At 40.3% G+C, this 22823-nt stretch overlaps 1 protein-coding gene across 2 annotated transcripts in view; it reads right to left on the minus strand.

Moving 5' to 3' along the window:
- MRPS5 (mitochondrial ribosomal protein S5) overlaps positions 1-22823 on the minus strand; it is a 134581-nt gene that overhangs the window by 23620 nt on the left and 88138 nt on the right. For both annotated transcript variants that reach the window (XM_067532926.1, XM_067532924.1), the window contains exon 6: positions 6758-6848. In XM_067532926.1, the coding sequence (XP_067389027.1) occupies positions 6758-6848 (91 nt within the window). The remainder of the gene's footprint in view (positions 1-6757; positions 6849-22823) is intronic.

Here is a 22823-nt window from a genome sequence, read left to right on the forward strand (position 1 = left end):
GTGTTACTGTTGTGTCCAAGGAGGAGCCCTCTGTTTAAAGAGCTTCAAGACACCTGCCAATTGTCTGGAGGCAGGGGGAAGAGAAAACAAAACAGGCATAATAAGCAGCAACAGTAAACAAACAGTGGGACCAAAAAACCTGAGATAAGTATTGCTAAGTAGCAGAGCGATTGTACAGAGCCAAGCACAGGGAATATGAAAATAAAGCTTAACCGACAGAGAGAAATAGCAGCAAGGCACATACACAAGCAAATTGAGATAAGAAACACTGAACCTATAGTTCACACTCTAGTACGTGCTGTTATTACTAGAGTTAATACAGAACAAAGTTAGTACAAGAATTTCTCTGAACTCCTGGATTTATTCGTATTTATCGTTAGTATTGTGGTAGCACTGAATAGACAATGCCTGTCCCAATGAGCTTAGAGTCAGCTTATGAGAAGACAACTGAGTGAGACAAACAATGGATAGAGGATGAGGGTAACAGGCTATATTATCACTGTTACATAGGCTAACAACATGCACAATGGGTGGTTCCAAAATACTGGAGTTGGAATATTTTGGGTTTGTTTGTTTTTTGGTTTCGTTGTTTTGGGAGCTAATGGGTGGTTGTAATCTGGCTCTGGGACCTGATCAAAAGCACACTGAAGCTAGTGTCATCAGACCCACCAGTCATCATTAGCTGACTGACTTCTTGGATGAATCATGGCAATGGTGGGTCCTGAGAGAGCATCTGAAGCAGGCTGCAGCATTGTGGACTCGCTTGGGAGGGGGTAGCATGGAAGAGAGTGTGGAGATAGGTATGGGAAAAGTGACTAATCAGATGGTCACAGTTGGCCTCATTGGCACAGCAGATCATATGATCACAATCTAATTCCAGATAGCCTTAGTTCTGGGAAGATTCCATGGATGCACTTTAATTCTGGGATTTCCTAACTTTTGAGTGCTTGACTTTGCTATCTTACTGTTCTTGTAATGTGTAATGTAATGTATGTGTATATTACAAATGCCAGAACCAGTGGTGCTGTGGTGCGTATGCATTATGGAACTATCTTTAATTGCATGATCACATACTATGTTTATCATGGAAGGGCTAGAGCTTTTCAAAGGAAAGACTGCTAGAATATTTCAACAAGGGTAAAACAAAGTATTTTCCTTTAGCCTTGTTTTCGGAAACAGCTGAAGCATTTTGGGTGTAATTTTCAAAAAAAAAAAAAAATGCAACCTGTGGTACACACCCAGAATGGAAAATTTCATCCTGAATGGTTAGAGTCTGGCTAAGTTATAAGCAATTGAAAACAGGGATTTATAATGGGATATATCAGGCAACCTTAACAATAGGTGGTGCTACTTGCTCTGTCCATAATAAAATGAGACTATTTACTTCTGTGACGTGAACCCTTTGCATATGTCTCCAAAACTGAACTCATTTTATTGCAGCCATATAACAATGAAAACTCAAATATAATGTCCTGTCTACTGTCACCCTTGCAATACATCCCAGGTTTCCTTCTTCCGGCTAGATATGAGTGTTTGGGATTATTTATCCCAAAACCATTAGCTTGCATTTTCCAGGCTTAATCTCAGTTTAATTCTGCCCATGTTTCTTTTCTCTCCAAGTCCTTTTGGCAGTCCAGTTACAGCCCCATGTACAAGGGTATCCACCCATAAGAGGGGAAGGAAACAAATACTTTTTTTTTTTTAATAAAGAAAACAACTGATAGCATTGTACTTTCAAGAATGCTTGTAAAATAAAACTTGTCCTGCATGCAGAAGGTTACCTCTTTTATTATATCATTTAAAGAGAGTCAAGATGAACAGCTAATTCCCATGAAACACAGCTGGCAAAGAATAAATAATCTCAGTGTGAAAAAAGGCAGCTGTGCAGTTCATTTGGAAATCTCATTATGACAATAAGCTAAGTCTGCCTGGTACTACTTTCTCCTCACAGGTTAGTCCAATGCTTTAACAACTGGCTCACACAAACCCTGGCTACTGAAATAAGCATGTACTGTTAAATAAAGGCTGTGTAATATCTTCGTAACTAATAAGATGAAATAGAACCTTTAGAAATTAAACTTGCATTTATTTAGAGATGATGTGTAGATTTCCAGCTCAACCTTATATTTTCAGTGTACGTTTACTGTTTGCTGGCATACAAAGTGAAAAATAAAAATGTTTATAGACCTAACAGCATTATGGAACATTTTCCCTTTATTTTACATTAAAATTGTGCTGTAAAGAGTACTCTGCTTTGCCCCAGCAAAAGGATTTTTTTGTAAGAGAAAAATAAATCAAACAGTTACGAGGGCTTGCCTACACACAAAAGCTGAATAGTGGTATAGTTAAAGTAGTATAGCCTCCTACTGGGCACATAAAAGTGCACAAAGGTGCTTTATATCAGTATAGCTATATCTGTATGGGAACGGAAAGAAGAATAAACCTGTCTAAGGCACTTCTATACCAGTAAAATCATCCTCTTACATGACAGTTATTGCAGTACAAAAATGGTGTGTTGACCAGGCATCAGAGTCAATTCTATTCACGAGGCAGTGAGATCATCAGCACAAAGAGGGTTTAAATGGGAATATTTCTTTAGCCATTTTTAATGATTAAAAAAAGATTAAGAGATGATTTCTCAAGATGCATGTTGCCTGATTCGCCAGACATTCACACTACATGAAGTGCTGGACACGCTGCCTTTGCCTACCTTATGTACTTTTAGGAAGATGTTTGCCTTTCTGTCCAGCTGAAGTAGCAGGAGCACAAGTGTAGACAAGTTTCTAGTGAATTTCAGCATTTTTACCTTTATTAATTAGACTCTCTTCAGTAAGTTTAATGCAGTGACCATCAGAAACCATCATGCCTTGTCTACAATAAGGTTCCCACCAGTGATAACACTGGTTCAGCTGAACTGGTGGGATATTTTTCCTAAAATTCCCTAGTTTTCTTATGGCCACTTAATACACTATGGAGACTTAATACACTAGATCTTTTCTCTTTTTGTTTGCAAAGAAGATGTATGTGCAATTGGGGCCTTGTCTGGCTTAGATTGCTAACGTTTCCTTTGAAGGAGGAATACTCCCCATGACTTTAATGCAACATTTCCCAAACTTCTGAAAGGTGAGTTCCACTACGAGGAAAATTAAGCCAACCATGCCCCTCTAGCCAGCCTCTAGTCTTACGTTCTTCTTGCATTGAGAAGCTTGCAAAAACTTGTCTTCAAATGCATCTGTCCATCTCTAATAATTATTAGATCATTCACTTTCTGGTATTTCTATTTTTTCAGTTTGCTTTGAGCAACTGACAGCACTTTATCTACAGTTAGTTTCGATGATACCCTAATACATAGTAATTTCCTCCCATGTTGAAGTAACTGATATAAATATCTGCAGGGGAGAAGAACAACACAAATGGTAAAACTCTTAGCTGCTGACGTCAATGGAAGTTTTGCAATTGACTACAATAGGGTCAGGGTTTTATCAAAGTATTTTATTTTTCAATAAAATTCCTGGATGTATTATTTAAAGGGAACTCCATCAGAAACTGGGTTGTTTGACTCTTTAAAAAAAAAGCTATTTCTGTAAAGTAACAAAGCTTACTGTGAAACAAGAAGGTAGCTTAGAACATATTTATAGACTTATCCTAAAATAAAGTCTTTTTATTTCTCTCTCTTGATTAAGATAATCAAGGTAGCTGATATGATCATTATTAATAAGCCAGGCATTAAATCTCAACCAGAAGAAATAATTGTGACACACTGCACCCCATGTACACCCCTATGGTGTGATTGTGTATCATTCATGTACACCCTTATAGTGTAATGGTGTATTGTTTAACACAAAGTATGTCATGTAAGTTGTTATTGGAATGCTCATGACATACTGAACATTATTGTTATAGTACTATGTTTGTTGCAACGTCATATGTATAGTTATGAAGCTCTGATATGTAATATTCCCAAACATAAGTCTCATGGCTTGAGGCAGACCTAAGCACAACCCTCCAAAAGTAGGGAGGCAGTTTACACCTCACTAAGGCATGCATAAAACAACCCAGCTTTTCCAGGGACAATGGACTAGCCTAAGCATTGATAAGGGGATTCTCATGTGACTCAAGACATGGAGAGATCCATGCACGGGCACTGTTTGTCACCTGACCCTGAGGGGGGATGTGAAGGAACCTATTAAAAAGGGGGACATTTTGTCTCCGAGCTCTCTCTTCCACATCCATCTACAAAACAACATCAAGCAACTGAAGGACTGTCTTCAGGGGGAGGGCCTGGCTGAAGCAGATCAGCCAGCCTGTGGTGAGCATTATCTGACTTTGTAAGGTTACTTAAAGGGTTAAGCTTAGTTTAGAATGCAATTTGCTTTTATTTCATCTTGATCAAATCTGATTTATATTTCTCTGTCTTATAATCATTTAAAATCTTTCTGTACTTAATAAACTATTTGTTTGTTTTATCTAAAGCAGTCCATGTGGTTTGGGTGTGTATAGAGTCTTCATTTAACGTGACAAAGCTGGTGCATATCAATTTCTTTGATAAACTGACTATAGCAAGGCGATGTGGCCTTCCTCAGAGTCTGGGCCCAAGGAAGGGTCGCTCTGTCCCCGCTGGACAGACCCAGGCCCTGCAGGCCCAGCCACCTGGAAGCAGAGGGGTGGAGCCAGGACTAGGGCAGGAAATATAAAAGACAGGCCCAGCAGCTCAGTTAGGGGGAAGCTGCTGCTGGAGGCAGATGTGTCTTCCCGGAGGCTGCAGCCTAGGTCTGACCCAGGCCCCGTGGCTGTTTGGTGTAAACTCCCTGCTACCCGGAGCCTCCAGACGTTGCCGAACCTGCCAGGCCTGAGCGACTGGAGGGGGCTGCCCGATCCTGGTGATTGGGTAGGGCCACCCAGCCCGGAAGACTGGAGAAGGCCGCCGGACCCTACTAGCTGGGAGAAGCCAACCTGCCTGCTGGATGGGAAAAACCCCGAGGCTGGTCCTGACCAGGTGGAGCTGCCTGGCGTGGAGGACCCACCGGCATGGTCTGACCCTAGTGGACCGGAGGAACCCCTGGAATCATGTGACCTGGAGGAGCTACCATCCGCAGACAACCCTCAGGCGTTTCCGGACATGCCGCTGGTAGATAGTGAGGGACTCACCGGACGTCCTCTCACTTCCTCCCCTAGCAACCCGGAGGGGGCTACGTGGCTACAGGTACCCTGGGATTGGGTGGGATGAAGTGGCCCAGGGACAGCCACAGCAAGTGGCTGAGTCAGGGGCAAAACCCCACCGTCAGCGTGTTGTGGCAGGAGCCCCACCGACTCAGTGGCAAACGCCTTTGCCACTGATAGGGCCCTGGGCTGGGACGCAGTGGAGTCAGGTGGGCCTGAGTCCCCCTCCCCCCTTCCCTTGCCACCCAGGGAATAATAGCCATCCTCTAGGTTACTGACCAGAGAGCATCGTGCTTCCCTGCCTAAGGGTCGGAGGCAATAGACTGCTTTCCTGCCTCGCCCTGCCTAAGGGTCGGAGGCAATAGACTGCTTCCCTGCCTCACCCGGCTTAAGGGCCAGGGCCCATATACTGCTCTAAGAGCCCGCCAGTGGGAAGGCCGGGGGCTGTGGGCTCCTAAACTGGCTGCTAATTCCCCACAGCAGAGGCACTGTGGTCTTCCTTGGAGCCTGGGACCGAGGAAGGGTCGCAAAGCCCCAGCCGGACCGAACCGCTCGCTTACACTGACGAACTAATTATGATCTTGCAAGATGCAGTGGGCAGCACTGAACATTGCAAGATGGAAGTTCCTAGGCTGCAACTGGGACTGGGGGTGTTTGCTGGGGTCATTCTATTACATAATCCCATGAGTGGCTAGTCAGAAGCACTCATTCACTGAGTTGAGGGCCACTTGCTTGCAGGAGGCTGTGCGCGGGCTGACCCAGGAGTGGGGGTTCACACAGTGAGGCAGAACAAGACAGGCTCCAAGTGTGAGGGACTGGGGTGACAGCTATACACCAGTCCAAATAGCAGAGGGGAACGTCACAATAATACTTTGGACAGATTATGATGAGGAGTACAGGGTGAGAAAAACAAAAAGGCAACTGGATAGAAAGGCAACTGTTATGTCTAACTGGAAAAAAAAAACCTCATAAGGGTACAGAAATCAGTCCTATCACTCTCCGATACATTAGTTACAGCAAGTGTAGCATATACTAGAGAAGGTAAAACCTATTTTCAAAATATGTAAAATAAATTAATAGATTGGTCCCCCTTTCTTAATGGCTTTAATTGTTCTAATGACCACTCTCACACCACTCAAAGTAATAAAGCTTTGGAGGTCCTTTTAAATCATAACTAATGCGATGTCCCAAAGCAAAAAGAAACATGAAAACGACATCACACATACTCCATTTTGATCTGTCAATGACACTAGCTTTGTCACTTGGGAATTAAATAACAGTGGCTATTATAACTGACTATTATACTCTAATCTTATTAGTATATTACTTTGTTTTTGTAAAAGAAAATGGAAGAGAAGTATCCTTGATGGGGATTTTTCCTTGTCATCCTCACTGATTGTACATTCCTTTTGAAAACCTTGATTCTACTGTCCTTTCTCTTGGTATATTTATATGTCCATTAATATCCCCCCCCCCAATTAATTTGATATTTAAAAAATAATCAGATTAATATCCCTTTAAACAACATGCTTCCCACAGCCCTATCCCAAACAATCATTCACTTGGCACCTTTCAAATACATTATAATTACACTTACCTGCAGCCCCATTTCCATTTCCAACAGCCACTAGGGCACTAACTGATCTTTTTCTTCCTTCCTTTGCTGTCATATTAAATACATTTTTCACCTGAGGGAAAAAATCAAGGCAGTTTGCTATGAGACACTTTGTCTTCTTTTAAAAAAATTCATCACTTTACTAAACAGACAGGTTTGTAAGAGAGAGATCTCAGACACATATTACCTTTGTGTGAATTAATATTTTTACATGGAATGTGAATTGACTTTAAGGCATAAAGATTTAAGACTGCTAAAAATTCAGTTACCGTATTACTTAATACACAACCACATAAAATAAGCATTACAGTGTGGCTTCACTAAAGCAAAAGGAACATTTTCTGTGATCTCCTCTGTACTGTTTAGTTACATAATAAATGAACATCCTTATAGTACTATCAGCTTCACACTTAATTTCAACCACCCTGCTGAAGAAATATCACAGCAAAGAAAGAAAATTAATGAAAATGTAAAGAGACATTAACATCTTGCTTCCCACCTCAAAGAGCAGGTTATTGCTTTATACCATTTGAAAACTGGGATCCCAATCTGCTTTCATATGGCAGAACATTGATTTCTAGCTCTAGTCATTACTGAGGCAGTGCCAGCGATACCAATACAAGCTCTACAAATACTTCCAAGTACAGTGAAAATAACATTTATTATGGAATAACTGGACACAAGACGGCCTTGTGGCTAAGCACTGTGACGGAACCCAGGAGATCTGTATTCAGTTCCTGGCTCTGCCACAGACTTCCTGTGTGACCTCGTGAAGTTACTTAATGTGGCTATGCCCAAGTTCCCATCTGTAAAATGGAGTAATATTTCCTTTCTCCCACCCTTTGCTAATTGAGGGTTTTTTTTTTTACATCACCTACTGGCATTTCCTGATTTAGTATCTCAGTATTACCACGTTGCACGGATAGAGTTGTTTTTTTTTTTTTGCAATTTATTTCCCATGATAGACTTTTCTTTGACTTTTTGGGGGAAAAAGAAAACAAAAAAGATGTTGTGTACTAGGCTACACTTTCTGGAAACACCAATATCATTCCTTTACAGCAGAGCACTAACAGCTGAATTATAGTTAATACAAGTATATTCAAGAAGTGCAATCCTTTAAATAACTGTACTGGTGCCTCGAAGTCAGTCTCGTAGAAGCAACATTGGGGTGAGGATTTTCCAAAAGCACTCTGTGCTGGTCTAATTCTGTTCCCACTGACATCCACAGGAAAACCCCCATTGGCTTCAATGGGAACAGTCTAATAGGAAGAACTTTTGAAAACACCACCATTGGTTTTCATTCATTATGTTAAATTTAAGACACACACATTCTAGAGATACATCATCATCTTCATATACTCTAAACTTTGTGTTCTGACAGGTTAGTGATCCCCCAGAGTCAATAATGAGTCAGTTAGGGAATAAATGAGTTTTATTATAAACACAGGAGTAATATAGATTTTTAACTAGTTATACTCATCTAAACAAAAAATTAACTATAAAATATAGACTAATATAAAAGGATATAAAAAAAATTAAGCACAAAACATAAACTGATATAAAGAAAGTATTAAACAGGCAACTAACTATAAAGACCTAAACTAATATTAAACAGACAGTGGTTCCCTGCCCGGGAATCAAACCCTGGTCTCTCACGTAGCAGACAGGGACACTTACCACTATGCTACACAGACAATTAGTTAATTGCAGGAAATAGAAAGGGGTTACACAGACGGTTAACTGCAAAGCGCAGAGGCAGTTAACTGCAAGACAGAAGGATTTTACACAGACACCCAGAGATTTCACACAGACAGTTAACTGCAAGACACAAACGGGCAGTTAAACAGACAACGTAGCTGTAAAATACAGACTGATAGTTAACTCCTCACCACACAGACGTAGGAGAACACACAGGCTAATATCCACAGCATTATTCGATTCGATTCGGCCGGCAAAAACACGTTTCGCGCTCGGGGGGGACACAGGAGCGTCGGGGACCAGATGATCAGGCTGGTTGCGATGAGGTTCTCAGCGGAGGCTTGGGAAAAACCCCTCTTTATGGACTAAATGGGACATGAAGGGTTAACTGATTGGTCAAGGAATATGATATGGGCTTCGTGCCAGCACTGGATTGGCCGGGGGACACTTGCAGTTTTCCTGGTTGCTGGGGAGTTTCGTCTCCCATGGTCAGTTACATTCCTCATATATGACGTGGGAGCCAAAGGTGTAGCCGATTCCATGGTAACGCCCTAATAAGGTAAGGTCGTGGGTTGACTGTTAGCCCGAATGGATGAGGGGGGTGGGAGGGGGGGTCATATGCAGGAATTGAGCTGCAACACTTTGCTAATAGCTTATTAAAAGTTAGTCGTCTTTCTCCTTGACTTGGCAAGAATGGCCTGAACAGCCAAGACTAAGATATATACACCATGCAGGGAGTTTGATATAGGAGAGAAATCCTGTAATATCATGGAACTACAAGAAAACAAACAAACAATGAATGGTGCACCTCAGCCCCTCCTGTTCTCACTCTGTGTGTCACGATAGCCTAGTCTCCTGGGGGCTAGAATACCTCTGTCTAATTTTGATTGTTGGGTTTAGTGAGTGGGTGTTGGGTGGTGATGGTGGCTTGTGACATACAGAAGGCCATACCAGATGATCTGGTGCCCTCTTTCACCCTTAAACTCCGACTCTGATTCTATGAAAGCTGCTCTTCAAGCTATATCTAAAATATATTATGTTTGCTGTGCATACAATTGTGTGTATGCTTACACAGCATTCTTAACATATGAGTGCGCGCGCGCGCACGCACGCACGCACACAAAGGTAAATGTGCATATTCTCAAAAAGCTGAAATTTTTAGATTACAAGGATCTATGAAGACCTTGTTTTTCCCCCTTATCCAGAAGGTGGCAATCATGACATGATGAATGGGCTCCTTAAGAACACTTTCAAAAACTGTACTTGTCAGCTGTTTGAGTAACTCTGAAGAAAAATGTGTTCAGCCACCCATCAGAATCAGAGCGATCACATCTCTCTTCAAACTCTGTAAAGGCCTTTCAAGCTTGATAATGTGCACAGACAGCCATGACTGTTAGAACATCAGTGTCCTTAGATACCATCTTTCTCCCTTTGCCTTATTAAATCAAAGAACACATCCCTTTTCTGGAACACATTCCACAGTACGTATATAGCTGAAAGCATATCATTATAATACAAAAGAATGAATTAATACAGAATTAACAGCTTTTATACACAGCATAGCCAAAAAAGTAACTGAAATCAAGTCACAATTACCCTTATTTACCAGACTTTGATTTAATTCAGTTTTAATGCTAATTTTTAAAATCTGTAAACTGACATATGTTCAACCTTAGTCACAGTGTATGCATCTTGAATTGATTCTCCTCACTCTATTCATTATTCAGTGCTAACCAATTTAAATTCAACTTTCTATGGAGAAATGAAGAAAACAGAGCACCTCCTTAAAATACAAAACCAAACCATATAAAACATTTATTAAAAAAGGAAGGAAAAACAACGGTTTCAAAGGAGGAATAATGACAGTGCAAGTAGAGATGCTGTAGCCTAAGGAGAAGCTGCAGAAATAACTCACACTCTTATTTGGGTCTTGCCCCAACCCCATCCACAGAAAAAACTTCTGACCCAAGTGTGGTGGTGCTTTCAGCTCAGGCTAGCTGGCCTGAATGGTGATATAGGCTAATGCCCAAGGGCTGTTTTTGTTCGGGCCGGTAACCCATGCACTTTGCAGTGAGGATGCAAGCTAAGCTACTCGAATGCTGACAGTCCTCCAATGCCTTCCTACAATTCCCCCTGCTTGCCCAGGACAGACAAGTTCTCCCACAATTCACCAGGAAAGAATCAGAGTGTCTCAGCTCACTGCAGCACTAAGAACTAGATGATGTGCCCACATAAGTCCTAGAGACACACATGAGTAAGTGCAGCAGCAGTGTGGACCCAGTAACTTGAGCGTAGCGGGTTCACACCTGAATTAGGATAACTCAGGTATTGAACATCTGGGTTAATGTTGCAATGAGGGTATACCCATTGAAGGAATATCAGAAATTGTTTTGTTTTATTTTCATAGGAGGATCTGTAAATCAGAACCATATTCCAGGCTACCGAACTGTAAATTACTTGATAGTTTAATGTTCCACTCACAATATATCAAACATCCCAAGCCAATGATTTACAGGCTGAGTCTCTAAGGTAAGAAGATTTAAAAAAAACAAAAACAAATTGCTATTGGCATCAGAAAAATCCTACTTTACATGAAGACCAAATTCTAACCCCCAGAATATCTGAAAGAACCTAGTTTATGGCTCTGACCTCTATTTCCCTTATTGGTAACATTTCAGGTGCTGTTCTCAAAGATGGCTTAAAAACCATAGGAAATTATTTTCACTGTAGTCTGACAGACACTGTCAACCTTATTCAGGGAAAAGACGACTTTCCATTAATTCTAAAGTCAATCCGAAAGCTCTGATATTTGAAAAGTACGTTTGAGCCAACATCTCATTTTAAGTGAATTATTACTCAGGAAATTTCATGTATACCTTATAATTTTTCAGTCACAAATGTCAAACATCTCAGACACTGCAATTTCATACCACATTTCACTTTTACAACATTTTTTTCATTGTGCCATTTGTAAAAGCATTATCTAGAAAACTATCTCCCAGTGACTTACAAAAAAGTTAAAATCTTTGATTCTCTACATTAATAATGAAGTAATTAATAAGTAGTTGCATTTTTGCCAGAAAAAATCCTGTTGTGGGAAGAGCAGTAATAAAAGGTGGTTTAAAATCCCACGTCTACCAGATATATTAAAATACATGTTTTGTGTTTGTAAGTAAATGCATGCTAGGTGGCTCAAGGTTAATTGAAACAATAACCTTTATACACTAACTTACATTACAGTAACAATCTTTCAGAGTATATGGAAAATGTATTTCTAATTAGAAGAGACAGACATGAATGATTAGAACAATGCAGGCTACAGGTTTTGTTTGTAATATTATGTAGATTAGAGCATGCTGATATTGCCTGTACTTTCAGGTTGCATCCACAGACTACTCAGTTTTGTGATTTAAGCTACACCAAAACCCTACAGGGCTTATGCATAAGGGTCTCTTGTAGCAGTTTTCTTCAAATTTCCCATTACTATACTACAATCAGTGCAGCTCCACTGGGGTGGTCATGCTGCCAATGGCTGCTGGCATTTTAGCCACAGAGTTGTCTTGAACCTACTCTGAGCAGGGGACTTGCTGGTTAAAATACTGGTGTCTGCTCTACTTCGGCCACTGTTGCTTCCATTGGTGGAACTGAACTGCTGGTAGTGAAAGTGCAGGAAATTGGAAGAAAAAAGCTAGTGTTGACACAGCCTGGGATGTGAGGAGGGAATTAAAAAGAAAAAAGTCAGCCTAGAGTACAAGAGTGGAACAAAGCTTCACCATTGCTTCTTGGCCCAACCATAATCTTGCTCAGTCGTTAACCCTACTAATGCAAAGCCTCCAATAGCCTGGATTTTTGACATCGTCCATACAGCACAGCTGTACGTAGAGCCCTTGCCAATGTACCTCTGAAACCACTAAAACCTGCCCCTCCTTCAAAAACTAAAATGATCTCACACACTTTCAGAGCAACGTACGGGTTAAGAAACAGATAAACATGTAAATGAAACAAGGTTCCTCAGCTTCCAATGCTGCTGACTTTACTCCAGCCTCTCCCATGTAGAGCAAAGCAACTCATTTAAACCAATTAATTCAGATTACAAACCTAAATCCACCTGGTTAAATTACTCAATATAGTAAAATTAGCTCAGATTTTCATAATTATCTCCAACTATGACATTACTTTCGCAGCAACGGTAGTGGATAGGGCATTAAACTGGGAGTGAGGAGATTTGGGTTCTGTTCTCGGTTCTGCCACTGATCTGCTCAGTGACCTGTGAATGTGTAGGCAAGTCATTTCCCCTTTCTGTGCTTCAGTTTCGCCTCCCACCCGTTGTCTGCCTTATCTATTTAGAGTGTAGCCTCTTTGGGGAAGGGACTGCCTCATTATATGTTTCTGCAGTGTCTATAGTAACAGGGTTCTGATCTTGGCCAAGCTCTTGGAGCAACTGTAATCAGAGGTGAGGCTGGTAACACTATCTATTACTATTAAGACTGCCCAACACTTCCCATTATAAAGACCCTGCTTTCAGTTGCTTATATCTTTGCTAAATCTCAATTGTTTGTGATGAAATTTTCCATGCTGGTTGTCTGCCTCAGGCTGACTTTTTTGGGGGGAAAAGTTTCTGATACAACAGTTCAACCACTTCCAAGAATGAGGCCAGGGAAAAATAAATTGATTTGTCCACATTAAAAACATTCAGGTGACTTTTTTTTTAGAAGCTTTTAGTGCCCCCATACTCTGGAGCAGGGATTTGAAATATGCAAGGGATGGCCACTCTGTCAGGGATGTGCCTTTTGTTGTCATCATGAAAATCCATCTGAGTTATAAGCCTTTGGAAAAAAAAAATCAATTCGTACATGCTCTGTAGAGACTTCAGAGTTTAGCAGCAAAATTCTCAGAAGATTCCATCCCCACTGGATGTGCTCGGCTTCTCAGAGGTCCTAGTACTGACCAGACTGTGCATGCCCCATCCCCCTAGCATGATGGCAGGGAGCCTCTCTCTCCTGTGCTCTTCATGACCTCCCTGCTGGCACCCAGAAAGTAAAGAGGAAGCCACCTGATTTGAATGAAGAGGGACAAGAGCTGGATTTAGGGGGAGGGAAAGGAGTAGATCGGACGAGGAGCACGATAAGACAGGGACTGGAAGCAGGGGAGAGAGAAACTGGCTGGAAGCTGGGGGGAGGAGAAGGGAGACTGGGAGGGCAAGGAAACAGACTGGGAACTATGGGGTGTCAGAGACTGGGAACCAATGGGGTGGGAAACAGGGGAAGGGGAAACAGATTTGACAAGGAGCCTGAGAAGAACAGGGACTAGCTGGGCAAAAGAGACTGGAACAAGGATCTGGTGAGGTGGGGTTTGAGATTGGATGATGAGCCTTAGGGGGAGATTGGGAGCATAAGAGAGAGACTGGACAAGGAACTGGGTGGATAGGGGGATCTGGGACTGGCTAGGCAAGGGGACTGGAACGAGAAGCTTGATGAGTGGAGATTTGGTAGGCAAAGAGAATGAGAGGGGCAAGGAGCCAGGGGTGGGGAACAGATAGAACTGAGAGACTAGGTATGGGGCAGAAGGATCTGTGACCATTAGCCATCACTCTCCTCCAGAGACTGGAATGGAACACAAGGTTCCTGAAACCCATCATTCCTTTGCTGTCAGCAAACATCTCCCTCTACTGCTGCTCCACATGGAGGATGACAGCCTGCTAAAGCTAACAGAGTAACTGAAAGGAAAAGTTGCACAGGTCTGCATACTGGAGCTAATGGTTCCAACCCTGCTGATGAACCATGTGGGCATAAATATGCCACCACATGACAGTATTTGTTTTATTAGTTTACTTTAAAAAAACCTCGGAAACATATGCTAAAAGAAAATCTTTAAGGTTAAAGTCATGGAGCAGGTCCTTAGGGAATCCATTTTGAGGCACTTGGAAGCAGGGTGGATTGATTTAAATCATGGCAATTTAAATAATTGATTTAAATCATTATTTAAATCACCGAGAAAATCACTGATTTAAATAAAAATTTCCCACTGATACTTCACATATTTCTTAAACAATGGTGCACATCTGATCACTAAAACATGTTAGTTTACAACTCAATACAGCATTTTACAACATCTAGGAGAGTATACTTTGTGTAATTTTTTAGATAACTTTATTTTTAATAATTTAGGAAATATACATAATACTTATTACCTGTGTCAAGCTGCAGATACAGCAGCAGTACATTAGGAATGGTAAGAACTAAATCACACACACACACAAACATAATATTTTTATTAATCTTAAATGTTACATAAATGTTCACATTTGCAATTGCAGCAGTCTCCTGAGTTGCCGGCTCATGGCTGTCTTTAAAATTTTTTTTTTTTTTTTAAGTTTTCAAATTTTATTAACTCTGACAAGTCATCACAACACTAAACATACGCTGTCCTTAAAACTTCTATAACTAGCTCTCATCTTCTCCACTCAGACAAACAGAAATACGAGTTTTCCTGCTTTTTCAACTCCCAGTTGATTTCTTAGCTTTGAGTGAATACTACTAAACGATGAAAATATTCTCTCTGCCTGCAGAGGAAGCTACTGCTGTGAAAAGTTGGCTTAACAACTGAAGGAAATTCGTTTCAAGGTGTCTGGCTAATGATTTCCACCAATTCAGAGGAGTAACTTGATTCAAAACGTCATCAGTAAACAAGTATCATTTAAATGGTTCCACTCCAGCCCTGAAATTTATTATGACTGGCATAACTGAGGAGTGATTTTGAAATGTCCATGCCATGGCAGCATCATCTTTTTTTGAAGTTAGGCATCTACACCTTTATATCTGGGGTCGAGAATGTTTGCAAGAAAATGAGATGGAGTTAGTGCTTGATCCCTTCGCTTCTTTATTGCCTGCAGTTTAACTTTCTAGTGAGGTATTTCTTTCTTCAATATCTCTTGAAGTGCCTTCCAAATTTCGACAGCATCAGCAATACAGCAACAATTTCTCTGAAGTTTGTTTAAGGCTATGGATATAGGCTTCAGTACACTGAGCATATCCTCTACATTCCTCTTTAATCCAATGTTAGATACTTTGGATGAGTTATTTCCATCTATTTTATCATGGTTTTCTTCACAAAGTTTTATGAGACTAGGCCAGTTCTTAATAAATTGTTAAAAACAAATCGACCACAGAATTCCATCGAACATCTTGAGAGAGAATTAGTTTGGATCTTCCTGCTCTCTTCAGTGAAGCTGAAGCAAAATGGTTGTCATGGAAGCATTTTGCGATTTCAACAACATTTTCTTTTATTCCTGGAGAAGACATACTTAAGTCTTTGGCTAAAAGATGCATTAAATGGGACTGAAGCCATATGTTATTAAGGAGCATCCTTCCATTTCTTCTTCTAAGTATCTTCTCATCTTTGCCACGTTTGCAGCATTGTCTGTGACAAAGCTGCGCATGTTGTGGAAGGAACAGTTTTATATACTTTATTTTTTTGTATCCTACTTTTATACCTAGTTATATATTCTATTTTGTATTAAGCTTTTAAGACTCCATCTTATATGCTAAAGATTCCATCTTGGATTTTTAGTAGCTTTCTCAGCCTTGAAACAGGTACATTTTGTAGATGTTGCAGGTTTTTGCAGCTGTTAGTAGATAACGGGACATTGCTAGCTAGCTTCAAAAGATAGTTGTTATGGGAATCAGGGGCCATGTCCAATTAGCAATATGGAGGAATTTCTTAGTATATCTTAGTGTAGAAAAACTTGAGCTAATGGAAATGTACTGCAATACGTCATCTTTTTCTTTGTTCTCTTTGTCTGAATACTGTATAAAACTTAGTGGTGTGAGTCTGTATGGGAGAAGTCCTCGGGAGCCTTAGGGTGACCGACACTTCTCTGAGCTGCTCGTAATAAACTGCCTCAAAGAACTTAGCACTCAAGTCATGATTTAGGAGGGCCCTGAGCTTCCTACGACAACGTGACAGTTGAATTTTTGTTGACAGCTTTCACTGCCACTTTTAAATATTCTGTTGTGTGGGCATTCCCCAATGTATCTATTGTTTCTGAAAGATATGCAACCCCATCTTCTGTTGTCACACAGGCACATATTACTGGATTATTGTGTACATTGCTCCACACATCAGGGCTTAAACTGGCAAATTTCCCCTCAGTATTTCTTGCACACTCTTCAAGTTCCTTCTCATACACTGTATCTAGCAACTTTCTACCAATGTCTGTTCTATCAGGTGGAGTGTAGCCTGGTCGTAAGGACTTAACCATGTCAACAAAGTGTTTATTGTTAATGCAAAAAGGAGAATAAGTGGCATAAATGAACTGAGCAATCTTTTCATCTATGGTGTCTTATTGGTATTTGCTGGTCCTCACTATAAACCCATCCATGGTGGTGGTTTTACTGGATGATTGAAATCTTTTGCTTGCTACTGATACTTCATTGTCTGAAATACACTTAGTTGCAGCACTGCTGCTAAAAGTACCAATGGATGACTCTGAAGTTGTTGCAGATAGACAGTCACAGTTAGTCTCCTTTGCTTAAATGGAATCCTGAAACAAAATTCAAAAATGATTTTGAATAGTCGTTCTTCTCACTCTATTATTCAGTTAATCATTTATATTTTTTTCAGCAACGATGCAGATTCGATTCCAAATTACCAAAAAAACTAAGACTGACTGCACTTAGAGTGCACTTAATATTGAAGTAAGCCCTATAGAACTCACTGGCTCTTCTGTTTCTTGAGAAAACAAGTATAGGATGGGGTTCCCTTGGGAAAGCTGAGTTATACTGAAGTAAAATAGGGAATAGACTTATGGCATTACCATTATGGTCTGTGGCCATGATGTTCCAAAATAAGGGGCATGTATTATGTAATATAAAATAAGAAAATGACACCCAATGGCAACCAGCAACTCTAGATTTCTCTTACTGCAGCTTTCTGTACTGTATGCTTGGGTAAACAGATTCTAAACCTAGTTAACTAATTAAACAAGCCATAAGGATTAGCTAAGCTAAATTTTTTTTCTAGCAACATCCAACATAGCAAACAGCTTGGGAATTTACTTGTTAAATCACGCTTATAATAAAAGGCATAGAGACAGTCTTGAAGAATGATGCATTGCAATGTGAATTATTTAAAGTTACTAACCAGTTGATCCACATTGTTCTTCAGACATATCCACATCTTCATCCACACAATTTTCTCCCAATAAGCAGTTTTCATAATGATGTTCCATTCTTGCAACTAGGCCCTGCATCTCCTTCTTGCACTGCGTACACTTGACACGTTTTCCTTTTTTCCCCAGGGAAGGTATTTCTTCAAAATATTCCCAGATAGGGTCTCTCTTAGGCCCAGAAGCCATGACAGTTTTTCTGTGGCAAAAGTGGGGGGGAATATAGGAAGCTGTGTGTGTACTGAATAACGTCTTTCCTTTTTCTTTCCAATCCACTCCTGTTCCTTTCTACTCTGCCTCCGTCCTTTGGGTCTCTGTCTTTAAGACAGTGTCTTAACTAACTCCTCTGTCTTGCTTGGCCCAGCTCCACCACCACATAAGCCCAGAAGAACAAGAATCTTATCCAGCCTGTGTCTTTCTTTGCATATGTGACTTTAGTCTGCTGAGAAACAGAAACAAACAGAAACTGAAAGCCCAGAACTTTCAAGAAGCAAAAGCTGGTAGTTAGGCTGGACAGACTAGAGTGATTAATTCATTTTTATGAGACTAAGTGTAGGTTTGTGATGAGATTTAATTGTAACTTATTTTTTAAATGAGAGAGAAATTTAGTATCTTTTTTATTTAAAAAACCAAAAAAATCTGATTTAAATACAAAAACTCCGATTTTTTTGGAATTAAAAAAAAATCTTTTTTTAATCCACCCTTTTTGGAAGAGAGGAAGGTGATCAGGAACAGTCAGCATGGATTCACCAAGGGTAAGTCATGCCTAATCAACCTGATTGCCTTCTATGATGAGATGACTGGCTCTGTAGATGTGGGAAAGGCAGTGATATACCTTGACCTTAGCAAAGCTTTTGATACGGTCTCCCACAGTATTTTGATCAGCAACTTAAAGAAGTCTGGGTTGGATGAACGGACTAGAAAGGGGATAGAAAGCTGGCTAGATCATCAGGCTCAACGAATAGTGATCAACGGCTTGATGTCTAGTTGGCAGCTGGTAACAAGTGGAGTGCCGCAGGAGTTGGTGCTGGGGCCAGTTTTGTTCAACATCTTCATTAATGATCTGGAGGATGGGGTTGATTGCAGCCTCAGCAAGTCTGCAGATGACACTAAGCTGAAGGGAGTGGTAGATAGGCTGGAGAGCAGGGAAAGGATACAGAGTGACCTAAACAAATTAGATGATAGGGCCAAAAGAAATCTGATGAGGTTCAACAAGGACAAATGCAGAGACCTGCACTTAGGACGGAAGAATCCCATGCACAGTTACAGACTGGGGACTGACTAGTTCGGCAGCAGTTCTGCAGAGAAGAACCTGGGAGTTACAGTGGACAAGAAGCTGGACATGAGTCAACAGTATGCCCTTATTGCCAAGAAGGCTAATGGCATATTGGGCTGCATTAGTAGGATCACTGCCAGCAGATCGAGGGAATCGATTATTCCCCTCTATTCGGCACTTAATTTAGCCCCCATTGTACATATGCATTATGATAGTTTTTAATTACATTATTATTATTATATTATAATATCTATGGGACCCCTGCCTCATTCCGGGGAGAGGATGGATGATGCTCAAGTAAGGAGTAGCTATTCATTATTTTAAATTATCCTCAATATTCAGCATATGGCCCTAGGTCCACTGCACAGTATTCAAACTCAGATCTGAAGACAGAATTATTTAATTTCTTTATGGCCTTTTCTATGGTGTTCATCAGTAACTTTATTCTGAATATCCTCTTCCCACTCTCACTCACCAAAATGATACCTATTCAAATTATTTACCATAGGTTTGGGAAATATATTTTTTATCATTTTAAAGAAGTGCCTAGCTCACACTTTCAATATGGATTAAAAATACAATTAAAAAAATTATAGGACTGCTTGAAGACTCAGTAGTCTTACCATTGTCAACATATAAAAGAACAAAGAGTCCTGAACCAAAACAGCAACATAAAATGATTCTGGTTTTCCAGGGACTGGACAAAGGGACACTAACATCTGCACTGCCTCAGGGCTTGTCTACATGGTGCATTAATCTGCATTTAAGGAGTGCAAATTCTAGTGCACAGCAGCATGTCACACACTAAGTGGCCTGTGTGGACCCTGCTTGTGCACCATAGAAGTTCCCTGGTGTGTGAATGTAGTCCTGGTTCACACTGTACGCTGTTAGCATGTGCTAGGGAACTTTTAGTGTGTGCCAGCAGGGTCCACTCTGGCCAGTTTGTGTGCAACATGCTAGCATGCCCTAGAATTTCTAGTGCAAACTAATGCAGACAAGCCCTAACTTGTGTCACGCTAAGCTCCATACACAGACTGCAACATTTGCATGTTTGCTTTTCTACCACATACAGGGTTAGCTTTTTACTTCGAGTGTGTTCTTGTTAATATCCTTGTTTTACTTCCTGTGTATGTTATTTGCCTGTACAATATCAGGTATTTGTTGTGTACCAAACTGCTTACTCAGATGCATACCTCCCTGTAACTAGCCTTTGAAACATAAGCGAATGGTTAGAAAAAAACATCACTGTGCTTTGCTGTAACCCTCAGATTTGTATCTTACTGAAAAGGTATTAAACATGTAGAAAGACTAACATTTTGGAAGGATTGCTTTATTGATCTATGACCAGACCTGCACAAAATTGAAGTAACGAAAACGCAAACACCTGAAAACAAGAGTAAATGACCAAAAGGCATGCTGAGTTTTTACAAATGACACAGGCAACTTCCATTTCAAGCAAAATAATAGGTCTGTCCTTGAAAAAGGGCATTTGTTTATTACTACACTCTGGTCTTTATAAAGCTTGTCTTTACCTATGTGCAAGATTCAAAATAACTCTGACCTCACATTATGAGTTTTCATGCCATACTGATTTACTTTATATGACCTAGGTCTCATTTTCTAATTCTGATCGTGCTAAACAGCAAAACACTGCAGTACTGCAGAACATTGTTATGCACTGCTGTCACTAAGTGGCCACATGGTTCACCTGAAGGCCATCTGTTGCAGAGGACAGAAAGCAAGTTAATTTTATTATACATGATAAAAGAAAAGAGCTCTTGCATTTAAAGGAGTAAAAATAACACACGTAATCTCTGTCAAATACAACTGTAGATATCATCTGTAATCTTCACTAGCTCAAAACTTAAAAAATGAGTACCGCCACTGTCACTTCTGGCTTCTGTTGAACCTTCCATTCTAGGGTCTCAAAGCATTCAGGAAAACATCAAAGTAACCTCACAACACCACTGTGAAACTAGAAGTATTATTGTCAGATGGGGAAAGTGAGGTACAGGGAAGAAGTTTAAGTCACTAGCTTAAAATCACACAGGAGGGTAAAAATTAGAAATCACATCTTGCAACACTCCTATACTTTAAGAATAGGCCAATATTTCTTTGTGATGACCTCCGGGCTGGCTTACCTGGAAACCGCATCATGTTTGGTACCTTAATTCAAATTTAGGGAAAAGTTAAGCCAGCTTTTTCTTTTTTTAAATGACACTACCACCAAATATTACTACCCTCTTTCAGTAGCTAAACACAGTCAGTGTTAACAGGAGGGTCATATTAGCTTTTGTTGTTCACAAAATATCGGTAAGACTGCTTTTGCATCTTTGATCATCAAAAGGTTCTCTCAAAGTAGTATATTTAACTTCCAGAGAACTGCTGACCAAAGCAGAGCAAATGCAGGACAAAATCAAACGGGTTAGCTTTTGCCCTAATAGCAGCACGGGATAACAATGAATGACAAAAATGGAAAATGCATACAAATGAAGCATTGTGTATGTCATCTATTTAAAGTATGAATGCTAACAAGTCTTGTTTATTTCAAACCCATACTCGTTACCATATAAATGATGGGACTCAATTATCTACTTCAGTTCATAGCTGGCCTTGGAAAGCAGCAATTTTTGCTGCTGCTAATAGTTCTCTTAAATCCCCACCCCCCACTATTCTTACTGTTACCAGCTGAAATTCATAATACTCTATAAAAACCATACAGCTTCCTGCTGCTCCTAAAAACACTTTTCCTGTTCAAATATAATGAAGCAGATATAAACAGACTTTTACTGCTATAGTGCTGCATGCAATGGCTAGTTTTATAATTTAATCTAATAGTCACACCTTGACTGTAAAAAAAAAACCAAACCAAAAAAAAACAAAACAGAACAACAACAACAACAAAAACATCTGACATATATGGAAGACCCCAACTTTACCTAATACCTGTCTGTCGTATCTAAACTGATGATCATCTGGGGAATGCAACTATAAGAGCAAAAGCAACTTGCAACAGTACACCATGAAGCTAAACAAAAGCAAAGAACTCTCGGCTGCTGTTAGAATATTTTCTCGGGTGCTCTTAGAATATTGTAACAAAGGTGTGACTAAATTCTTATGGGGGGCGGGGAGGGAGGGGGGGGGATGGGTGATGGACCAGAAAGTGAAATGGGAGGGGGCCTCTCTCCCCCTCTTGCAATGCTCGGATAGCAGGTGCTTCCATTCCATACAGAACTGTTCAGGGAGCAGAGAGGGGTCAGTAAAGGGTTCAGCTGTGTATGCACAAAGGGGAAGATGCTTCCTTGTACCCTCTTCATTTTGGCCGCTTGAGTAACTGCCCAAATCAGGGGACAGAAAGGATGTTTCCTACCAGGTTTTGTTATGCTTTTTTAAAACCATAATTCAGCCTGTCAGGGTGATTTTCCTTAGTGGATTTTTGATTTTTCCAAAGGATCCTTGTTTACTCACAATAAAATCAGGGTTCAGCGGAGTGAGGACATAGAATCATAGAATATTAGAGTTGGAATGTAGGAATAAAATTGTAATGGTAACCCTGTAGCTTAATTCAGAGCTTTTAATTGTAATTGTAACCCTGTAGATTAATTCATATCTTTTAATTCATACCCTTATTTGTGTCAACCTCTATATGGTTATTATTGATATCATGTAACATTTGAACTTCTCTCAGTCATACTCCATATTGTGAATGTAAAACCCCATTTTGACCTATGTACTCCATCTTGTGTAAAAACCCCATTTTGACCCTATGTACGCCATCTTGTGTCAAACCCTTTCTAAACCTTTAGATGAATAAGATAGTTATCTGAACAAGGTATGAATGGAGGGTGTATGTGTGTGTGAGTCAGACCCAAACTGCCAGCTTGTCCTGATGAAGTTGTCCTGATGAA

The sequence above is a fragment of the Emydura macquarii genome, unplaced genomic scaffold (genome assembly GCF_026122565.2).
Source record: "Emydura macquarii macquarii isolate MOO-44397 ecotype Brisbane River unplaced genomic scaffold, CSIRO-AGI_Emac_v2 contig_3305, whole genome shotgun sequence".
NCBI classification, from domain to species: Eukaryota; Metazoa; Chordata; order Testudines; family Chelidae; genus Emydura; species Emydura macquarii.